The sequence below is a fragment of the Aricia agestis genome, chromosome 12 (assembly GCF_905147365.1).
Source record: "Aricia agestis chromosome 12, ilAriAges1.1, whole genome shotgun sequence".
NCBI classification, from domain to species: domain Eukaryota; kingdom Metazoa; phylum Arthropoda; class Insecta; order Lepidoptera; family Lycaenidae; genus Aricia; species Aricia agestis.
In genome coordinates this window covers 1,127,678-1,148,527 of record NC_056417.1, presented here as the reverse complement: position 1 = coordinate 1,148,527, position 20,850 = coordinate 1,127,678, and the positions used below count along the sequence as shown (strand labels likewise).

General features: G+C 33.5%; 3 protein-coding genes across 3 annotated transcripts; all 3 read right to left on the bottom strand.

The window, feature by feature from the left end:
* Positions 1-8,682: 8,682 nt before the first annotated feature.
* LOC121732395 lies at positions 8,683-11,544 on the bottom strand. Its single transcript, XM_042122262.1, has 2 exons — positions 11,270-11,544; positions 8,683-9,286 (listed from the first exon to the last, which is right to left on the bottom strand). The coding sequence occupies exons 1-2, from the start codon at positions 11,424-11,426 to the stop codon at positions 8,835-8,837; spliced, it is 609 nt and encodes a 202-aa protein (XP_041978196.1). The 5' UTR covers positions 11,427-11,544; the 3' UTR covers positions 8,683-8,834.
* A 1,628-nt stretch (positions 11,545-13,172) lies between these two features.
* LOC121732267 lies at positions 13,173-14,366 on the bottom strand. The gene is made up of 2 exons (XM_042122090.1): positions 14,110-14,366; positions 13,173-13,844 (listed from the first exon to the last, which is right to left on the bottom strand). The coding sequence occupies exons 1-2, from the start codon at positions 14,264-14,266 to the stop codon at positions 13,372-13,374; spliced, it is 630 nt and encodes a 209-aa protein (XP_041978024.1). The 5' UTR covers positions 14,267-14,366; the 3' UTR covers positions 13,173-13,371.
* Positions 14,367-19,119: 4,753 nt separating this feature from the next.
* LOC121732268 lies at positions 19,120-20,274 on the bottom strand. Its single transcript, XM_042122091.1, has 2 exons — positions 20,035-20,274; positions 19,120-19,645 (listed from the first exon to the last, which is right to left on the bottom strand). The coding sequence occupies exons 1-2, from the start codon at positions 20,189-20,191 to the stop codon at positions 19,194-19,196; spliced, it is 609 nt and encodes a 202-aa protein (XP_041978025.1). The 5' UTR covers positions 20,192-20,274; the 3' UTR covers positions 19,120-19,193.
* Between the last annotated feature and the right edge of the window lie 576 nt (positions 20,275-20,850).

The following is a 20,850-nucleotide window of genomic DNA, read 5'->3' as shown; positions in this document are numbered from 1 at the left end:
CGTCAGGAAGGAAAACCCGACTTATTTTTATATATATTAGATTACAGTTATTTGAAAAAAAGGTGCACGCTTGCATAATGTTATAGCATGCACAGGTACCGTCTTCAGATAAAAGTATGGTTACGTTTATGACTTATGTAGTTAATTATTATTTATTAGAATTTTGTAAAAACAGAAATTTTACCAACTGATTTAAATATAAACTCGTTTGAAAGATAATCGTCTTCTTGTGAAATATTATTATAATATGGTTTAACAAACCGATTTCTTACAAGGAGTAATTACGTAAAATTAATATTTTCGACTGTGGATTCGTTTTTTAATCTCGTTAGATACGTCAAACCGCAAACGACATAAACAAAACATTAAAAAAGTTGAACCCTACGTCCTAAGCGGAATTCCAGCATTCAAGGTTAACAGGGAACTTCCAAAAGTATTTGAACAGCGATAAGCGAACTAGCATGAATAATACGGAGAAGAGGGACAGCTTCCTCGACCCTACTGGTGGAAGAGAGACGCCATCATATGTTTTATTTATTGGCATATCGAGTTACGCTCCCAACACTAGTGCGAGCGAGACAGAAGATTTTTGTGTAGGCCGTTCAAAGATTTAATTAGAGGATTTAAAAATTGTCACCTTAATTAATTTACAAGTTATTCGGTGTACTTCAACACCGGTGGCGGCAGACTTGAGGGTTATATTTTATTACTGTAATTGAACCGAGAAGTCAGGAAAAACATATTTTGCTCTGCATTAAAAAAAGTATTTATTAATCTGATCTTTTATTATTGGATCATGATATTATTAATTTAATTACTAAGTTCAAATACTTTTTATTTTATTAAAATCGTAGAAATGGCACAAGAAAAAAAATCATCAATTTCATTTTTTATTTTTCACAAAACTAGTGAGGTGCTTAAAGCTATCGAAACCTTTTGTGATAATCATCTCAAAATAATAACACAAAGTTACAAGATAAAGTAGAAAGGAATTAAAACTATTGTTTTAAAGCTATTACAACATTTTATAAATATTTATCAGAGATGCTTTATACGTAAATCTTTTAGTTCTTATAGAAAAAAACTTTCCCACAAATGTTTTTCTTTTATTACAGAGTAGTAAAATGGTATTGTCACAAGTGACGTAATTACACCGTCGTACGACACCGGTCGACAGTCCACACGCCAACAGGTTGTTCCCAGAACTGAGGAAAAACATCAGATCTTTATCTTAGACGTTTTCGTATAAGATTTCTCAGAATAACGTTGAAATATCATATTGGTATTTGACTATCCACTATACACGTAAAGGTGCTTTACTTTCAAATTTATTGGCGTCCATAAGTGTCGATATTTACTGTCGATGGGAATTTGGAACCACTTTGTATTAAAAATTGAAATCGCAATCTGGTATTCGAATCATTAAGGTAATACTGGCTATTGGAAATTCAAATACATCCATATTTATTCAAATCCATGATTTTTATGTCTTGTTTCGATTTTATCGATAAAATTCTCATGATTTTAATATTATGATGATTATAACATGATTATAAGTTATAAACATGTAATTGTAACATAGTAATCTACTTAGCCATGGTGAGAATTTGCATAATATTAGGAAAAAAATTAAAGAAATATAAACTTTTCAGTTAGTAACGTTTGAAATTATCAGACTTTAAGTTAACTATACTTCAGACTCAGCCTAATTAATTGAATTTCATAAATACTGAGGTTTCCTACGGCTTTGTTCGCGCAGAGCAGAAACTGACGGGAGCTCTACATTTTTCCGTACTCTATAATAGCTTAGCAAAAAATATAAGAATTAGTTCAGATATGGAGCCTCTCGATACAAAGAAATATTAAATAAACAAATAAACACTTTATTTTTATAAAATGAGCATCTATATCTTAAATACCGTACTTCCTTAATTAATTGTGCAATATGTTTTCGGTTTATGGAAGTATTTCCTAGGATTAGATGAGCTTTGTAATTGTTTGTGGGCGATTAGTGGGAAGGTATCTTAATTTCGGTCCCCCGGATGATAAGATAGTGGAGCGCCTTTGACTGACGTTCCTACCGGGGTCTTTGTCGTGGGGACGCCGGAGGTGTTTAGTTTGTAGTTTCTACGTCTACAGTCTACACAGGGTAAAATAAAGTGATGATACTTTAGGGAGTGTATGTTCCTACACACCTTGTGTATGTTCCTAATTCCTATAAGGAACATAACAGCTATATTGTGTATAAGTTATACAATACACACAGTTTACTGAAAGTTAGCAGCGCCACAGAATAGCAGCGCCAAAAGAGTTAATTCTTGTTTATCCAAAGTTATGACGTTGATACGATGAAAATTTTAACGATTACGAGCATTTCTTAAAGAAGCTTGTTGACAGTAGCTCTTTCATCGCTGCTACTTTCACAACGAACTCTACACACTTTCACAACGAACTTTTACACACTGTATAATATTTATTCAAAGTCTAGAGTGCAATTTATGTATCCACATAAGATAAATATGTACATTAGGTAATAAAATTCCAAAAGGCCCAGAAAATAAAAGGTGGAAAGAACTATGGAAATCCTGGAAATTGGAAAATGTATAAGCAATTTCTAAGCTGGCGTGACGAAGAAATACTTCTCCATATGACCCAAGAGTGAAGACACATTAGTTATTATTGTATGTGTAAATATAATACAGCATTAAGGATCCGGAAGCACGCTTGCTACGTTGAGTGACAGACTGACGTGGCCCCAGCCTTGCCTCAGACACAAAAGACGAGACAAATGAAGCGTCTTGCTTGAATAGACCGGTCTCACCCCTCGTACAGTAATTTCATTACTGATGCCCCTAAAATATAGCTTTCAATCAATGGCAAAGATTTACGGAAAAATCTTTGACGACCATGAAAGGAAATTAGAAATTTTAGCGAATAGCGAAAATAATAAAAACGAAAAGTACAAAAACATATTCCCAGTTATTAAAAATGTGTATACATCCAAAATCTATAATTTAAATAACTTTTGCGTGTCTTTGTCTGGCAGATTGTAAAAGTAATATGACGGACAAGTAAAGTTTTGCTCCGATGATATATAGGCGTGTGTAACAAAACTTAGTGATAATACTTAAGGCCCAGTAGTCCCTAAAATAAGCAGGTCAATGTATGTCAGTACGAATATCGACGTTAAGAGGATACCACAGCGGCTAGAGAAATGAAAAAAAAGTACGTGTAATATCTATAGCTGTCTCCCTTACCTCAAGCCTATACCGCAGAACGCGATAGAGACAACTGCAGAAAATCCAGAAAATCAACGATTCGTTGTCCCCTGATTCCTTCTCCAAAACTTAACCGATTTAAGTACTTTTTTCATTAAAGATTAAAAAAAGGCTTGAGCTGTGTTCCTATGTTTTGCTTTTTTTGTATAACCTATCCAAATCTGTTTTCTGGACGTTTGAACACAGTGGAAAATCTGGCCATTTTTTTGGGTTTTTGAACGTTCATATCTTATTTAATAATTAAATAATGAAAAAAAAGAAAACATAGGGACATTGTATTAGTGGCCGTAGATATTCAGGAAAAAAATTATAACTCTACTAGCATTATCCAGGGAGGAAACAGGGGACAACGTTTGTATGGAAAAAATGGCGGTGTGGAATCCTCTTAAGAACATTAAAATTACATTCATATCAGCGCGCCTTGTACAGTGGCTGTTACGCGCTCGCCTTGGCTGGCTGTGCCTTGATAATAGAAGATAGGAGTAAAAACCTTTTGTTTTTAGTATTACACAAATCAAATATTATATCAAATCGTTTACGTTAGGTTACGACACATATACTAAATTTTTTGTTTTTTCTAGAAAGTGTGTAATTTAGCCATAAAATGATTTAATTATGAAAAACAGCGTTATAACAGTCATCTTTGAGATTTTTTTTATATCGAGCAGAATTCTTTCAATTGTGTAAGTACTGATATACTTTTGCGTACCTATAGGAAATTTTCTCAATTTTAAAACGGTACTTATTTTATACTTAAAAAATGACATTTCCTTTACTAAAAACGTGTTTTAAAAAACCCATTTTACGTAGCTGCAACAACCACAGCGCCTTAAGGGTGTTTAAGGGTTCCCCATAATATTATCAGACTTTAAGTCTATAATTCAGTATGTTGTCAGTGGTTCAGTATGTTATAACTTATAGTATTATGTTGTAATACTATGTACTAGGATTACTTTGAAATACTCCTGCGAGCTGCGTCTAAAAATCGTGACCACGTCAACAGACTACAGAGGTAGTTCTAGTAAGAAGTGTAATTTTGTTGTAAGCCACGTCAACCGTAATAGTAGACTGTACATTCTTACTTACTATAGACTGCAGATTAGAGATTTATTATGTTAACATAAAGAATTTTGAAGCAATGACACCCTTTAGCAAGAACTACTAAGTACTCACTATTTTCTATTTTAAAACATAGATATTTTGAAATTCAACGGAACATTTTGGACAGCAAACGAACAAATAACATAGTTAAAAACATAGGTAAGTAGATATAAATCGTAAAAAAAGGATACTTATTGTATGACCAAAACATTAATTTAAAAATATTAATTAAGTATTAAATGAGTACAGACAGGGTAACTAATTAAAATAAGATTTTTATTTCAAATATTTTTTTTATTATAAAATAAAAAAATATTGATTATGTTGCTGCTGTAGTAAACTAGTTACTCGTAGATTTCATATTTTTAAAACCAATTTACTTGGAGATGCAAAGTATCGATAGGTTAAAAATCACCATTTCACTTCCCTAAAATATATAAGTACTTATTTCAGCTACAAGAAAAGAAAATATTAACTAAAAGTTAAAACTAGTCAGGTAACCTAGGAACGGGAAAAAAGCGAAAATAAATATTTAATATTTTGGTTTAAGTATACTTAGTGCTATTATAAAATACAATAAAAATAGTAAACGATATAATTTTTTTAAATATGTCGACAGAAATTCGAATAACATAATATTATTTTGTCATAAAATTTAAGGCCTTAAATAATCGTAAATAATAAAAAAACCTAAAAAATAGTGAGGGCACGCTTATTGCGAATCGCGATAAAGCGATTAAAAAACGCCAATTTACGGTAATTAAGCTTTTAGTGCTTCACTAGTGCATGTGCGCCGGGGCGCGGGGCGGGGCATCGATCCGCGACGTTGCCGCTCCGCGTGACGTTTGTTTGGGTTGTGTTCGCTGCACCGGCTGCGACGTTGCCACGCAGCACGCTTCGCCTAAAAAACTCGTATACCGTAAAACAGTAATTTTAGACAAACAGACAACTGTAACTTAATCGCATTAACGTAAAAGATTGGAAATTCTAATTAGATTGTAATGTTATGTCTGTTCCAACTTCCATTATAATAGAAGTTGGAACTGTAGATCTAGATTTTGAGAAGAGAGCTTGTGTCTGCACTCTACAAGTTGTAGAGTAAGTAACTCTACATACTAACCCCCTTAATAATAAACGTTGTAAGTATATGCTTTGAATAGTTATACACTGTTTTGTTCCTGTCACACAAGTGACATTTTTAATTGGATTGAAGAAGACAAAACACTGTATAATTATTCAAAGCTTATACAGCGTTTATTAGTAAGGGGGTTAGTATATACCTCTGTTTTTATTTTAATATGCTAATATTGAATTATTAGTGTTATCAAAATAGAATTTTTACGGAGCCTTTTGCCCGTTCGCGTTACTAAAATATGGTTTTTAATTTTTATAGAAAAACAAAGATTGTAGAGCACGGAGCACCATTGGCAAGAATGGTGAAAATTCAAATTGTGAGCAGCCAGGTTTGATTGTTACTGTAGTACCTACTAAATACATTTTCCCACAAAAGAGTACTTACCTAGTAAGAATTAGGATTTAGGAACAATAAAACAAAAAAATATCAATAACTTATTATTTCTTTATTGCTTTAACAACTTAACCTTTAACGAAATAAACATTGCTAGCATTTCTACTATGGTAAGTATACTTAGTAATAATTTAATAAACTAATAATTAAAAATAAAATCGGCCAAGTGTGAGTGGGACTCGCGCACGAAGGGTTCCGTACCGTTATTGAGCGAAAGTTTCAGTCTCATAAGAGGTTTGGGACAAAGATTTTCGGGTTAGGACTTAGGAGTTAGGACACAATCATATCACGACTTTGAATGACGTAGGTCCGCCATCTGCCTGGGAATCAATGTCTTAGATGGTACTATCATAAGCAGTTGGCAGAAGACCGCAGACCTATCTTATTTGTTCGAACTATGCTATGACAGTTGGAGAGACAGCTAGACATAGGTCCCGTGACGTGGTCCGCTGGACCGTGGACCGTGACGTGTCCACGGTTCACCCCAGCCAGATCACTAATATGTTTTAGATTGCTTGTTTTCTATGAGATTGATAAGCACTGGAACAGCAAAAAATGGAAAGGGCGTAAGCGACAAAATGGTTTTTGTCGCGTAATTTAAAAACCATTAATATACATTTAATATACTTAAGCTATGGGCAAATTAAAGTGTATGCTTGAACCAATTTATGTACAAATTTTGGAAGCTTAAATCACTCTCCTCTTGTGGCAAAATAGGAATCCCTTTTTTTCAGAGGTGTTTTTCGATCGAAGTGCGGCCGTAAGCAAGAATGAAACACATTACATATATTATTATAATAAACATAAATCGTTTCCTTTCGTTCGTATCTGTTTTCTCTCTAAGTTTTTCTATTTTTTTTAATGAACGAGTTTTTTTTTTATATACAGAGTGTAATAGAACTATGTGATAATGATAATACTTTAGGGTGTGTACGTGTTCCTACTTCCTTATAGAGAGTCCACTATGAAAGTAGCAGCGCTGAAAGACCAAACATTTTTTTTTCACTTTTGTATGGGCAAGCGCCCCAGCGTCACGAGTTTCCCCATGCAAAAATGAAAAAAAAATTGGTCTTTCAGCGCTGCTACTTTCACAGTGAACTCTCTACAAGGAACACGTACACACCCTAAAGTATTATCACTTAGTTTTGTTACACACTGTATAATTGTTAGACAACTACAACAAAGAACAACATATTATAATAAAATATATTTTTACTAGATGTCCCGCGCGGCTTCGCCCGCGTAAATTAGAAATTTTACAGAATCCGTAGGTACATTTTCCCATAAAAATATTTCCCCCGTTTTTCCCACATTTTCCTGAGTTTCTTCTGTCGTATTAGTCTTAGAGTAATAATATAATATAACCTTCTCGATAAATGATGAGTCTTACTCGATAAATGATCTATCTAACACTGAGATAAGTTTTTAAATCGGACCTGTAGTTTCTGAGATTGACGCGTTCAAGCAAACATACTCTTCAGGTTTATAATATTAGGTAGATATAGATTTTTTTTAATTATCGCTTGACAAACTCGAGTCTCGATCTAAAAGACTATGAAATGGTATAATATGGTAGTGATGATGATGATGATGATGATGAAGAATGTAATTTGCATAGTAGCATATGCTTTCTGTTCTTAAAACAACGCCGAAACTCCCAAACTTGTATCTATAAAGAATCAGGAATTCTCTCAGCACCTTCCGAACCACGGTATACCAGGTATATCTCGGTGCAAAATCTTACTTGTTGGTAGCATATGCTTAGAATACTTCTCACGAAACCGAAGTCACCATATGTTTCCCTATAAGTTTTGAGGAGTTCCCTCGATTACTTATGGATCCTTCATCAGATCACCAGTTTTCTGAATATAATACCAAATTGGGATGATACCCTATATACCAAAAGAAAAATTTTGAAAATCGGTTAACAAACGGCGGAGTAATCGTTGAATATAAGAAAACGAACATAACACCTCCCCCATTTTGAAAGTCGGTTAAAATTGTAGCCTATGTATGTTATTTATTTAATATTTTAATCAGCACATGAATTGAATAACAAAATTTTTTTCAAATTAATCGTAGCACCATCTGTCAGGACAAACTAAAATTGAAATAGAATAATATTGAATGCGATGATAGCGCCGTCCGCCGGATCTAATGTAAAACATTCCAAAATCAACAACTCCTTATAAATAAGAAATTAATTGAAAAAACATTTTCCAGTAGACCAAACTGTAAATCTAAACCATTCTCGAATCTCCACGAACACACACAAAAAATTTCATCAAAATTGGTCCAGTCGTTTAGGAGGAGTTCAGTCACATACACACGCACACAAGAAATATATATATTAAGATAATCATATTACGTATTATAATAAAAAATGCACTAGGCAGCTCTACCACTTTAGCTGGCGACATAAAACTTAAAATACATCGACAGCTTATCGACAGGTTCAATCTCCTGAGTCGTGACAGCAATAATACAACAGGCTCTTCACGCTTGCAAGTTGCAATAGAAATTGCATACTTATAATATCTGCTGTCTCCAAATTTTTGACAGCAGATATAAAAATGCATTATCGCTATACTGTACTCGGCGAAACATGGCGGTAGCGGTCATTGACTCCCTGTCAAAAACTTGGCATTTTCTATACAAAGCCACGAATCACGATGGACCATATCTGAGTGACACTTCACTGTCAATCGCGGTTTATATAGAAAATGACAAGTTTTCGACAGGGAGTCAATGACCGCTACCGCCACGTTTCGCGGTTTGCCGAGTACAGTATAGTCGCATATTATAATAGTTATCCTGTGAATGTCTTCGTCTGCACATTGGATATTTATCATACCTGAACTATTTCTTGCGTACCCTTAACAATACGACGTAGGTTGAATATAATTATTATTTACTACATATACTAGTTAAACTTCATAATGCGTCTCCGAACCCAGTTCATCCATCAGCATCTGTTGTATCTTATTCCTCACCGCCAACTTCTTAATAGGCCTTAACGCTCTCAGATACGGAGCGAGGGACTTCAGAAACATCATGTCGTAGTCATCATCTTCTTCCACCCTCGGTCTTTTGGGCTCGAACTCATCGTGGAGCCTGTTATCTTCGACGTACACTTCGGTCTCCGGTTCTGTCTTCACGAAGAATTTGTCGCTGCTGTTGTCGCTTTGACTGTCGTCGTAACTTTTTGTGTCCCTTTTGGTCCGTTTTTTGGGAGCGTCTCCGGGCCTGTAGAGGAACCACACGGATTCGAAGTGTTGCCAGGACCCGTCGTAGTCCTCCAGTCTGGTCACCGGATACTTGTGCATCTCCTTCCTGAAGATATCCTTGATGTTCTTCCATTTCGTCTTCGCTGTGTCCACTGTAACAACATTTGAGGTTTAATACGGAATACCTATACTGAAAACTAGGACGTTCGGCGCGTCTCCGCATGCATTAATAATTGGCCAAGTGCGAGTCGGACTCGCGCACGAAGGGTTCTTTAATGCTCTATAATGGGGAAGGGCACCATTATAGAGCAAAAATAGGTAAAAAATGTGTTTTTTGGTATGGGAGCCCCCCTTATTATATATTTTAATTAAATTTTATCATTAATTATTAAAGCATAAATATAACTGTGTATTTTGTGAATATTGCAAGTGCCTACCTATTGCCATTATTCATAATTGATCTAGAGCAAAAAATAGCAAAAAAATTATGTTTGTTGTATGGGAGCCCCGATTAAATATTTAATTTGTTTTGTTTTTAGTATTTGTTGTTATAGCGGCACACAATCTGTGAAAATTTCAGAACTCTAGCTATAGCGGTTCTTTAGATACAGCCTGGAGACACACAGACGGACAGACGGTCTCACAACGAAGTCTTACTAATAGGGTCCACCCTAAAAAGGAAGGAAACTACATACAATTTCCCGCAAGAAAATATAATATACTACTTAATACTTATCTTTAATATCTTTAAACGAGCAATTCTTATATATATTTTGTAGGTATATAAGTATATAATTGGAATCTCGGAATCGGCTCCAACGATTTTCATGAAATTTAGGGGGTTTCGGGGGCGATAAATCGATCTAGCTAGGAATCACTTTTAGAAAATGTCATTTTATTCATGTTTTATCGAATACCGAGCAAAGCTCGGTCAAATAGCTAGTGTCATATTATGTGATATGTCTTTCCCAATTCCCATGATCTCTATTTGTGCAAAATTACATAAAAATCTTCTGTAGTTCATGAGATTAGCGTATTCAAGCCTCGGACGGCAGACCAAATAAATAAATACATATAATCAGTCAACTGCGAGTCGGACTCGCGTACGAAGGGTTCCGTACCGTTATAGAGCGCAAATAGGGAAAAAATGTGTTTTTTGTATGGGAGCCCCCCTTAATTATTTATTTTATTTTAATTTTACTATTTAATATTAAAGTACACATATAATTGAGGATTTTGTGAAAATTTTATAAAAATTTGTTGTATGGGCCCCCTTAAATATTAACTTTATTTTGTTTTTAGTATTTGTTGTTATAGCGGCACCAGAAGTACACAATCTGTGAAAATTTCAGAAGTCTAGCAATAGCGGTTCTTGAGTTACAGCCTGGAGACAGACAGACAGACGGACAGACAGACGGACAGACAGACGGACAGACAGACGGACAGACAGACGGACAGACAGACGGACAGACAGACGGACAGACAGACGGACAGACAGACAGGCGGACAGACAGACGGACAGACAGGCGGACAGACAGACGGACAGACATCAAGACTCAGTAATAGCAATACTTGTACTATTATCTATTCTGTGGTAATAGGGTCCCGGTTTTACCCTTTGGGTACGAAACCCTAATAAAAGACTTTTTATTCGGTCTGAGATTCAAGCTAACAACCTGTTAGTTTTATAAATATTAATTATTTATAATATTGTATTAGGAGTTAGGACAGATTTAGCTGTAGACTGATAGTCTGTACAATGCTGTACAATGTTTTTTTACATAGGTAGAGATTAGTAACCACGTACGTACGTACTTACTACCTCAGTGTTAGTAACAGAATCTGTACTAAAATTTTATGTTCTATTATCTAGAGTTCAAGTATTTACATTAACGTTTAATAAAAAGGTAAATCTGGATGGATGTCACTTAGGAGTTAGGCCTAGCTGCTACCTGCTGCTACCTGCTGCTACCTACCTAAAACTAGGGCTGCCAATTGCCATCCGTCCGGATTCCCCGGATTAGAAAAAACTAATTTAAATTACTTAAATATATACAGCTGGCGCCATCTGTTACTAATATAAAAAGTAAATTGGTGCAAGTAGTTTATACAACATCGTATAGAGGGCGCTATACCTGTTATTTGCAGTGTTTTCGCGACTTCTATCCACGCTTCATTCTTCTTGCATTTGTTTTTGAATTCGCGGATATCTGGATTCCACAACAGCTCATAATTCTTCATAGTGTCTATTACTGACTGTATGCTCACATCGCGAATTGATTTTTCAGCCATATTATTATCGAGTTGTCCTTAGGTATGATTTATTGCAAGCGAAGCGACTCGACAGGCGTCACTCGCGGCGAATGTGTGGCGACTGAGTTGGGTGCGGGCGAATTGGTGTTGCTAGTTCGTGAAACGCACATCCCTTCTATTCTTGAACCTGAGATTCCCAATTTACGTCAAGTAGCTAGCAGTAGTTTAATAATACTATTCTTAAATTATGCATTTTATATCAAAATATAATATTCTTTATCAGTGAATAATTTAATTATCTCACCATAATATTATTGTTACACCAGGATCAAATACACAGGACCTGAACACTGTAGGTACCTATTAAAAAAAATTCAAAACCTGCTTAATATTAAAAATAATTATTCAAATATTATAATTTATTTGAAATATAAATAAAAGTAATATTCATATATTTTTTTGAAATATTTGTATAATTTTTTTTGATAAGTATGTACTCAAATCTTTTAAAGGTAAATTGACCTTTAAAAGCTTTTTTCTAGTATTCCTATAGTAAATGCACCTTTTAGTTTTATATTTGAATAATTATTATAAAAATACAATAAAATAAAATACAATTTAATATAAATACAATAAAATGCCAGAAAACTTTAAAACTTTTACAAAGTCTTATAAAGAACGTTTATAAGCCAAAGCTTACTGTTTAATATATAATATAAATTATAAAGTAAATGATTTTTAATTTTTTATCAACGATGGCATATCCTGGAAGTATGTATGGCTGCTGCAAGGCTACTTCTACATATTTTAAATATATTTTTGACTTGCAATATATGCGGCTGAACCAACGCATAGCGAATAGCTTTCTAGGCGTATAATTTTGATAAATCTTTTCTTAAATTAATGCCTAATGTTTTGATATAATTTCGTAATGTTTTGATATCGAAGTTCTTCTTTCTCTTTATTTTTGTTCTCAATGTGTGGAAATTTTCACCTGCTGGCAACATTAATTTCACTATCGATGTTATAGTAGAAGCCGTGGCGAGCGTCAGTCGCGGCGTTGCCAATTCGTGCGTTTTCTCGCCGCCTTTGGGGTCGCAATTCAACTCGCTACTTGCGATCAACTTGCGGGCTGGCTCGACACGCTATCAGCCCATGGCCTGGTCTGGGTTACGTAGTACCGTACCTAACTAGTATTTTTACAGTCTTTCAAAAAAGAGTAGACGCATTTCAAAATTTTCCAAACCTTATCACGCTCGAAAAGTGGTTTTATCTCTTTGTATGAACGCAACACCTTATATCACCTTGCACATTCTTATCTCGATTTAATATGGTGTTCATACTTTTTAAGTGATTTCAAAATTATTGTGTACAGCGTCTACTATTTTTTGACAAGCTATAAACTGTATAACCTCATAACTTATAAAGTTGCCTGAGCCAACTTTGATGATGAAAGCTTTATTACCATTTTCGCGTTCGTAGCTTGGATCCATCACGTCAGGCCAATATTGGGTTTGAACAGGAAGGAGAGGCTTTGTAAATATGTACCTACTATGTATTTAGTAATCACCCGTGCCCTGTGGACAACGTGGCACAGCTAACACCTACAAATTACATTTTACCAACTTCACAAGTTGTGTGTTGAGACTTGAGAGTCAATTCATCGAAATTCGAAATGGAAATTGCATACATTAGCACAACTAATATATTATGTTCTTTGACCTTAGACTTATTATGAACAGAAACGAAGGTGAAGGTTTTAATACGGTCCACAAAAACTTCTGCCATTTGTAGTAATAAAAATTGTTTATTATAATAAAAACATACTTTCGGACCCTTATAGCTTATAAAGATCTGATATTTCTTAGGTCCATGGTTCCATTTACTTACCAATAAGTATATTAACATTATTCCTTATACTTACTTACTTAATATTTTTTCAATACTAGCACTGACTTAATTTAAAATACGGAATACTTGAACGTTATTTTCTAATTTTCTGCAAGAAAATGTCCTGTATCTGGTTCCTAACTTGTAACTTTCTAACTGGGCTAAGAGATCTCATGTAGGGGGCTAGAGATTTTAAAAACATGATGTCGTAATCATCATCGTCGTCTGACTTATTTTTTTTAGTTTGCGACTCAGAATCATTGTCGAAGTCATCGTCGTGCCTGTCAGATGAGTCGTCACCGTTTTCGACGTAGCCGGAGCCGGAGCCTGAGCCAACTTTGATGATGAAAGCCTTATTATCATCATCTTCGTCTTCGTAGCTTGGCTCCATCACGTCATGCCAATATTGCGTCTCCGTAGGTTCATAGCGCTTGAACAGGAAGGAGAGGCTTCTGAAGTATTTCCAGCGCCCCTTGTACTCATCTGGACTAGACAGGTCTGGATACTTCCGCAACTGCCGGCGGTAAATGTCCTTCAAGTTTTTCCATTTCGATCTAGCTATGTGCACTGCAAAATATAAAAAATGAACATATTATCACTGGACCAAAAGTATTAAAGTACGCTGCTCAAAGATTTTTTGTTTTTAAATAAATAAAACATTAGAATCCCAATCTCCATGTAAATTCTCTACTAATTTATTTATATTGACTCTATTAATTTATATTGTTCAAACTATTATTACTAACGCCATCTGTTATTTTGGCTGGAAACCAAAACACAAATGAAGTCTGTTATAGTTCTTATGAAGTCGTATAGATGGCTCTGTCCTTACATGGCATTTTCATTTCCTTGGCAATTTCGGTCCAACCTTTCGCTAACATACGCACTTCTTTGTGACTACTATCTTCTACATCCCACAAATACCGGCGCTCCTTTACACAATTTATTAACTTTTTTGTCATTTCTGGGCTTAATTGTAGAATACTCATTGTTGATATTGATTGCACTAGCGACAAGCGACAGAATACTCTCGGCGACCGCTGTGACGCAACTAAATATAAAATAGAGACCGGAGACGCGCGACTAGTCTGGGCTGCCACATTAGGAATCTGTATTACCCCAAGCCAAGCTTAATACACAGTTGAATAAAAATTCTTGGATTTGTTAATACTTTTTATCTTAATTTATTTGGTTTGTCAACAATGGATTACACGCAATGCAAATTATTGATATAATATGTGTTGTACTGTATTATATGTGAGCTACATTTAAATAATACAGTATTACAGATAATATTATATGAATTTCTCAAAGATTAATACAGCATGCAAATCTTATTAAAGGTAAATATTAATATCTGGTGTATATTGTTCTTAAAATTTATTTAAGTACGCCTCAAGTTCACCGACGCTGCGAACTGCGAACTGCAAAGCGAACCGATTTACTGTCTCACCCGCCACACGACAATGCGTTAAATTGCATCTCGCTCTTTTCCTGTAATTTCCTGTAATATCCATTGGTTTCGCAGATATTTCACAATTCGCAGCGTCGGTGAACTAGAGGCGTAAAAATAATTGAATTTTTTTAATAATCATAATCATCATAATCATCATTTAATTGCAAAGAATGTTGTTTACAAAGATCTTATAGTTATATACAGTACCAAACACTCTGCTTTTGAAGCATGCAAAAATTATTATAAATATTTATTTAATACAGCAATTTTACATTATAATTTTGCTAAAATTATCTAAATACTATTATTTCAATCACTTTTACTGCATTATTTCAGTTACTTCTCTAATGTGTTTAATTGAGTAAAAAAAAGGAACAAGGTGATGTTATGGCTGTCGATCACAAATCATTACTATATTTAAATTCTTTCGTCGTCTTAGGTGGTATATTAATGCAGTGTTATAAAGGCTAAGAACATTTTTTGCGATTTGTATGGGCAAGCGCCCCAGCGTCATGCATTTGCTCATACAAAAGTAAAAAACATTGTTGCTCTTTCACCGCTGCTGCCTGCTACTTTTACAGTAAACTCTGTATAAGGGACAAGTATAAAAGTTAAGTATTATGACTTTGTTTTGTTACAACCTGTATAATATTTTAACATACTTATTTTATTATGTAATTAATTTAATTAATTGTATATCAAAAGAGATAATAATTATTAATTATACTGTTATTTGTGTATGTCGATAAACCTTTAAACTAATAATGTATTTTCTTTTATTCTGTGAGGCCGAGAAGACGTTACCTTTCAAACGATAATTTAAAAAATATGTTAACCCATTAACTGCCAAAATGAAACCAATAGTATTTTTAACAAAACTTGCATTTATCTGCAGTTTACATGTTAAATAAACGAAAAATAAAAAAATATATTAAAAAAATCCTCCTTTACGGTGTACCCAGTTGGGTACAACGGCGGGTTACAAGCAACTTAAAGGCGTGATAAGGTTTAGAAGTAACTTTTTTGATACATAATTTTTTATTACATTTTTTGCACTGACAACAAACTCCTGCATGATATTTTACATGTCGGAACGATTTTATAACATTTTTGGGAAACATTTTTGGGGTAGTGATCGATACTATCTTGAGGTAAACTAGAGACTGACAAGGAGGATAACCTCTATTTATAAAGTATGGACAAAATGTACGGAATATGAACCATGCTACCATCAAGAGTCGTAAGTGGTAAATACAAACGCTAACATTAACAATAACAAAAGAAAAAACATAATTTAAATAATTAAATCAAATCCATCACCATCTTTACCCAAAGAGGTGATTTTCGTTCCGTCTTTTCTCATAATTAGTAGTTGTATCTGTAGCTGAAGCTAGTAAGCTTTCGTCCTTGATATCCACTAATGTCTTATAGGTATAAGAAGTATAAAGTATAAAGGGTGATTTCTGGAGTCATATTTCTTACCTACGAAGGAGTGTGTATATTAGCTTAATGTGTTACCATAACATTATGCAAATGACAAATTTTGTAGATATTATAATATCTATTCCAGTTGATACTAGCTTCATTGTTACTAACAAGATAGATTCCTCTTACAAGGTTTAGCTACCGTCAAATCTTTTAGCTGCTGTTTTACCTGCGTTTTTCTGTCTACGATGTCTGTAATTTCAGGACAAAGAAATGTATAAGAGAGCGGGCATTTACGCTATGTTATGACTTATAAGTTTTCTGGATGTATATTATGATGATTTTTATTTACAAAAAGAGCACAAAATGGCTTTCCCTTAGATAACGATAGACGATGTTAAAATTATCAAACACAATATTTTAAAATTTTGAAAAAAGGAAAATTTTGCTAGTGAATTCGGCCATTGTACCCAACTAGGTACAGTAGTGTTTGAATCACAATTTTTTCGTCTATTTCAATAATCTACCACAAACTTTTTATTTATTGTATAGATAACAATGTATTGAATAAATAAACAAACGCATAAAGTGCTTGAATATTATGAAATTAAAATAAAGAGAGAATTTATGAGCTTACTCCTGCAGGTCGCAAAACTGTAAGTTTCAAACCTACCTTATGACTAAAAAATATTGCTTGCCAGTATAAATTTGCTAAAAATGTTGAAGCTTTATCTTTAATTAAATATTATATAAAATAAAAAACTGAGATGTGATATCACAAAATTTTGAACTATCCTTAATTTTTTATGTGTACCCAATTGGGTAAGATAAACAAGTAAGATATAAATGATATTTGAAATGATAAAAATGTAAAATTAATTGTAAAAAATATTAGTAATTTATTCCAAAAATTATAATTTTTAATTATTTAATAAGAAGTTTAATGAAATTTATTTAAAACTATGAAAAATGTATTTTATAATTGTAAAAATTGCATGCATTTAATTTAATTTAATTATGTGATTATGTAACAGGAGTATGCTATAACAAATTGGTTTATTGAAATTTGATTTAACATATTAATTATTGTTTAAATGATGTAATACTATATAATTTAAAAGTTACTATATAATTTAATTCTAAATGGTGTAATCAATTAATTTTAAATTGTTTCTTTAAAAATTATAATTGTTCAATTATTAAAATATAAGTTTAATTAAATTGATAAATACTTAATATTATACATTTAAATACTAATATTTGATATGAAAAATGAAATTGTAAAAATTAAAAGGTAATTCAAGGTATTAAATTAGCATGCTATGATAAAAATGTGATACATATATAAATTAATATTAAAATATGTAAAAATGTTAAAAGTGTAAATGTTAATATTGTAAATTGTTAAGGAATAAATGAGGCTTTATTATTATTATTATTATTATTATTATTAGTTTTGTTGGCAGCTATTTTTATTTACAATTTTTTGTTAAACATCTTAATCCTTCGATCGTGGATTCTTGGAAATCAATTGTTATTCTAATGTGTCTCGCTCAGCAGTCAGCAGTGAGCTTATGGAGCTTGATGGGTTGTATTGCAGAAGTCTCCCTACAATTGGCTACAATAGCCCGTGGCTGGCAACACTGGAGCTGTAATCGATGTAGCGGTGGTAGCGGTCGCGGTCCGCGGCACGGCCGGCGGCGCGGCGGGCGAACGGAGATCGCGCTCGCGTGACGCGGCGTTGCCAACTCGTGCGACACGCGTTCAAAACGACTTTTCAATATCTCGCAAATTACTAAGCACGAATTTTAACTTTGTGTAAAATTAATAGGAATCTTACTACATATTTACTTACTACAAAGCCGAATTAGAGGCTGAAGCAGCATCAATTCAATTATATTTAACTAGCGACCCTCCCCGGCGTCGCATGGGTATAAAATAATATATTATAGCCTGCAGTCCTGCCGTGAATGGGCCCTTTAATGTTATAACCCCGTCCTTTTTGAAAGTATACTGTATATTATCAGTGAGGTCCATTCAATGCAGGACTGCCGTGCAGTGAATGGGCCTCACTGATTAGTGTTTGGTTCACACTCGGTGTTGCCGGCCGGAAACACCAAGTGTGAACCAATCAGTGATGCCCATTCACTGCAGGACTGCCGTGCAGTCCTGCAGTGACTGCACGGCAGTCCTGCAGTGAGTTCAAAAAGGACGGGGTTAATGTTATAACCCCGTCCTTTTTGAGAGATACAGATTTTTGAAATATACAGATAGTATATTATGGTTAAAAATAAAAATCGGCCAAGTTCAAGTTGGACTCGCGCTCGAAGGGTTCCGTACCGTTATAGAGCAAAAATAAGCCACAAATTGTGTTTTTTGTATGGGAGCCCCACTCATTTTTTATTTTAATTAAATATTAAGTATTATTAATTATTAAAGTACACATATAATAAAGGATTTTGTATAAATTTCAAGTGTCTAATTGTTACCATTAAGTATTGAAATCGAGCAAAAAAGGCCAAAAAAATCACGTTTCTTGTATGGAAGCCCACCTTTATTATTAATTTTATTTTGTTTTTAGTATTTATTGTTATAGCGGCAACAGAAATAACTACACAATCTGTGAAAATTTCAGAAGTCTAGCTATAGCGGTTTTTGAGATACAGCCTGCTTTTTTTGAGATACAACATACTTTTTGAGAGACAACGAAGTTTTAGTAATAGGGTCCCGTTTTTACCCTTTGGGTACGGAACCCTTAAAAATAGATCCGTGTAGGTACGTGTAGTAGAAAAACTGTAAAGACATGGACGTAATAAAAGACAAAATTTTTATGACCCACTTCTGCGGTATGGGAATAAAACATTTTATTTTTATTTATTTACATATTTTATTTTTATTTATTTACATATTTCTTAAACTTTTTAATTACAAAAGTTCTAAATTCCAATATTTAACATTACTTATTCCTATTTTATACATACCTAATATCAGTAAGTACTTAAAATACTTAATTTAAAATACAGATTATTCGGATTTTATTTTTTAATTTTTTCCAAGAAAATTTCCTGTATTTGGTTCCTAACTTGTAACTTTCGAACTGGGCTGAGCGATCTCATGTAGGGGGCGAGGGATTTTAAAAACATGATGTCATAATCATCATCATCGTCGTCTGACTTAGTTTTTTTAGTTTGCGGCTCGGAATCATCGTCGAAGTCATCGTCGTGCCTGTCAGACGAGTCACCGTTTCCGACGTGGCCGGGGCCAACTTTGATGATGAAAGCTTTGTCATCCTCGTCGTAGCTCGTGTCCATCACGTCATGCAGATATTGCGTCTCTATGGGTTCCCAAGGCTTGAGCAGGAAGGAGAGGCTCCTGAAATATTTCCAACGTCCCTTGTACTCTTCTGGACTAGCTAGGCCGGGCGACTTCCGCAGCTCCCGGTTGTACATGTCTCTCAAGTTTTTCCATTTATTCCGAATCATTTGCACTGAAAAAATAATTATTTGCATAAGTGGACATTGTAACTTATAATAGTAAACCTCGTAGTACGTACTTCGATCATTTCTGGTCTACTTACTGTATAATTTTTAAGGTAAGTTAAGTTATTGAAGTACGTGCTATGGTTTACTGGATATTAGAAACTTATCAAGAACTTTTATTTTCTTTATATATTATATAATTATATGATATTTAATAATAACAAAATCCATAGACCATAGAAACCTAATTTTAATTTCAATATCAAAATTCAATTAGCTTGAATTACTAGTCATTTCGCGTTACCGACGCCATCTCTTATATTGGTTAGGAACTAAAATACAAATCAAGTACGTTTAAATAGTTCTTATAAAGTTTTATAGGTGTCGCTTTCCTTACTTGGCATTTTCATCTCTTCGGCAACTTCGTTCCAACCTTTCGCGACCATACGCTTGTCTTTGTAATTACTGTCTTCTAAATCCCACAAATATCGACGCGGCATTACACAATTTATCAACTTTTTTACCTTCTGCGAGCTTAATTTTTCACTAGTCATAGTATAATAATTGGTAATGATTGCACTAGCGACAAGCGACAAGAATACTCGCGGCGACAGTTGTGACGCAACTAAAGAAAAAATGCAAACGCGCGACTTGTAGGTTGTAGGCTGGGTTGCCACTTAAGGAATCTATTTCTACAATAATTAGTCTTGGCATAAATAATAATGGAATACTAAATGGGATTCTTTTATTATTTAAACGCATTAAACGACGTTATTTACACCCAATAGTAATAAATTAAGATATATTAATACGAATTACCACAAGACTATTTTATTTAATATTTAGTAAGTAGATTCTATTATTATTAAATAATTTATACATAATTTATATGATTGAAGTATAATTAAACGTATTTTACCGTATTAATCAGTTTTACTGCATAAAACAAATTAAAATAATATATATTTATGTTTAAGGCGACGCGATGCTGTGTTTATATAACATAATAAATAATAATAGTATCTATGATTTACTATTATTATTTATTATGTTACATACAAACATAATTTAAATATTTTGATGTTATCGTTGGCTGATACTTAAATTTAATATTCACTTAATAAGTTTTGTTTATTTTGTGTATTTTTATTATAATAATTATTAATTAACAATATTTTATACAATAACTATGTTTATAAAGCTTTAAACTATT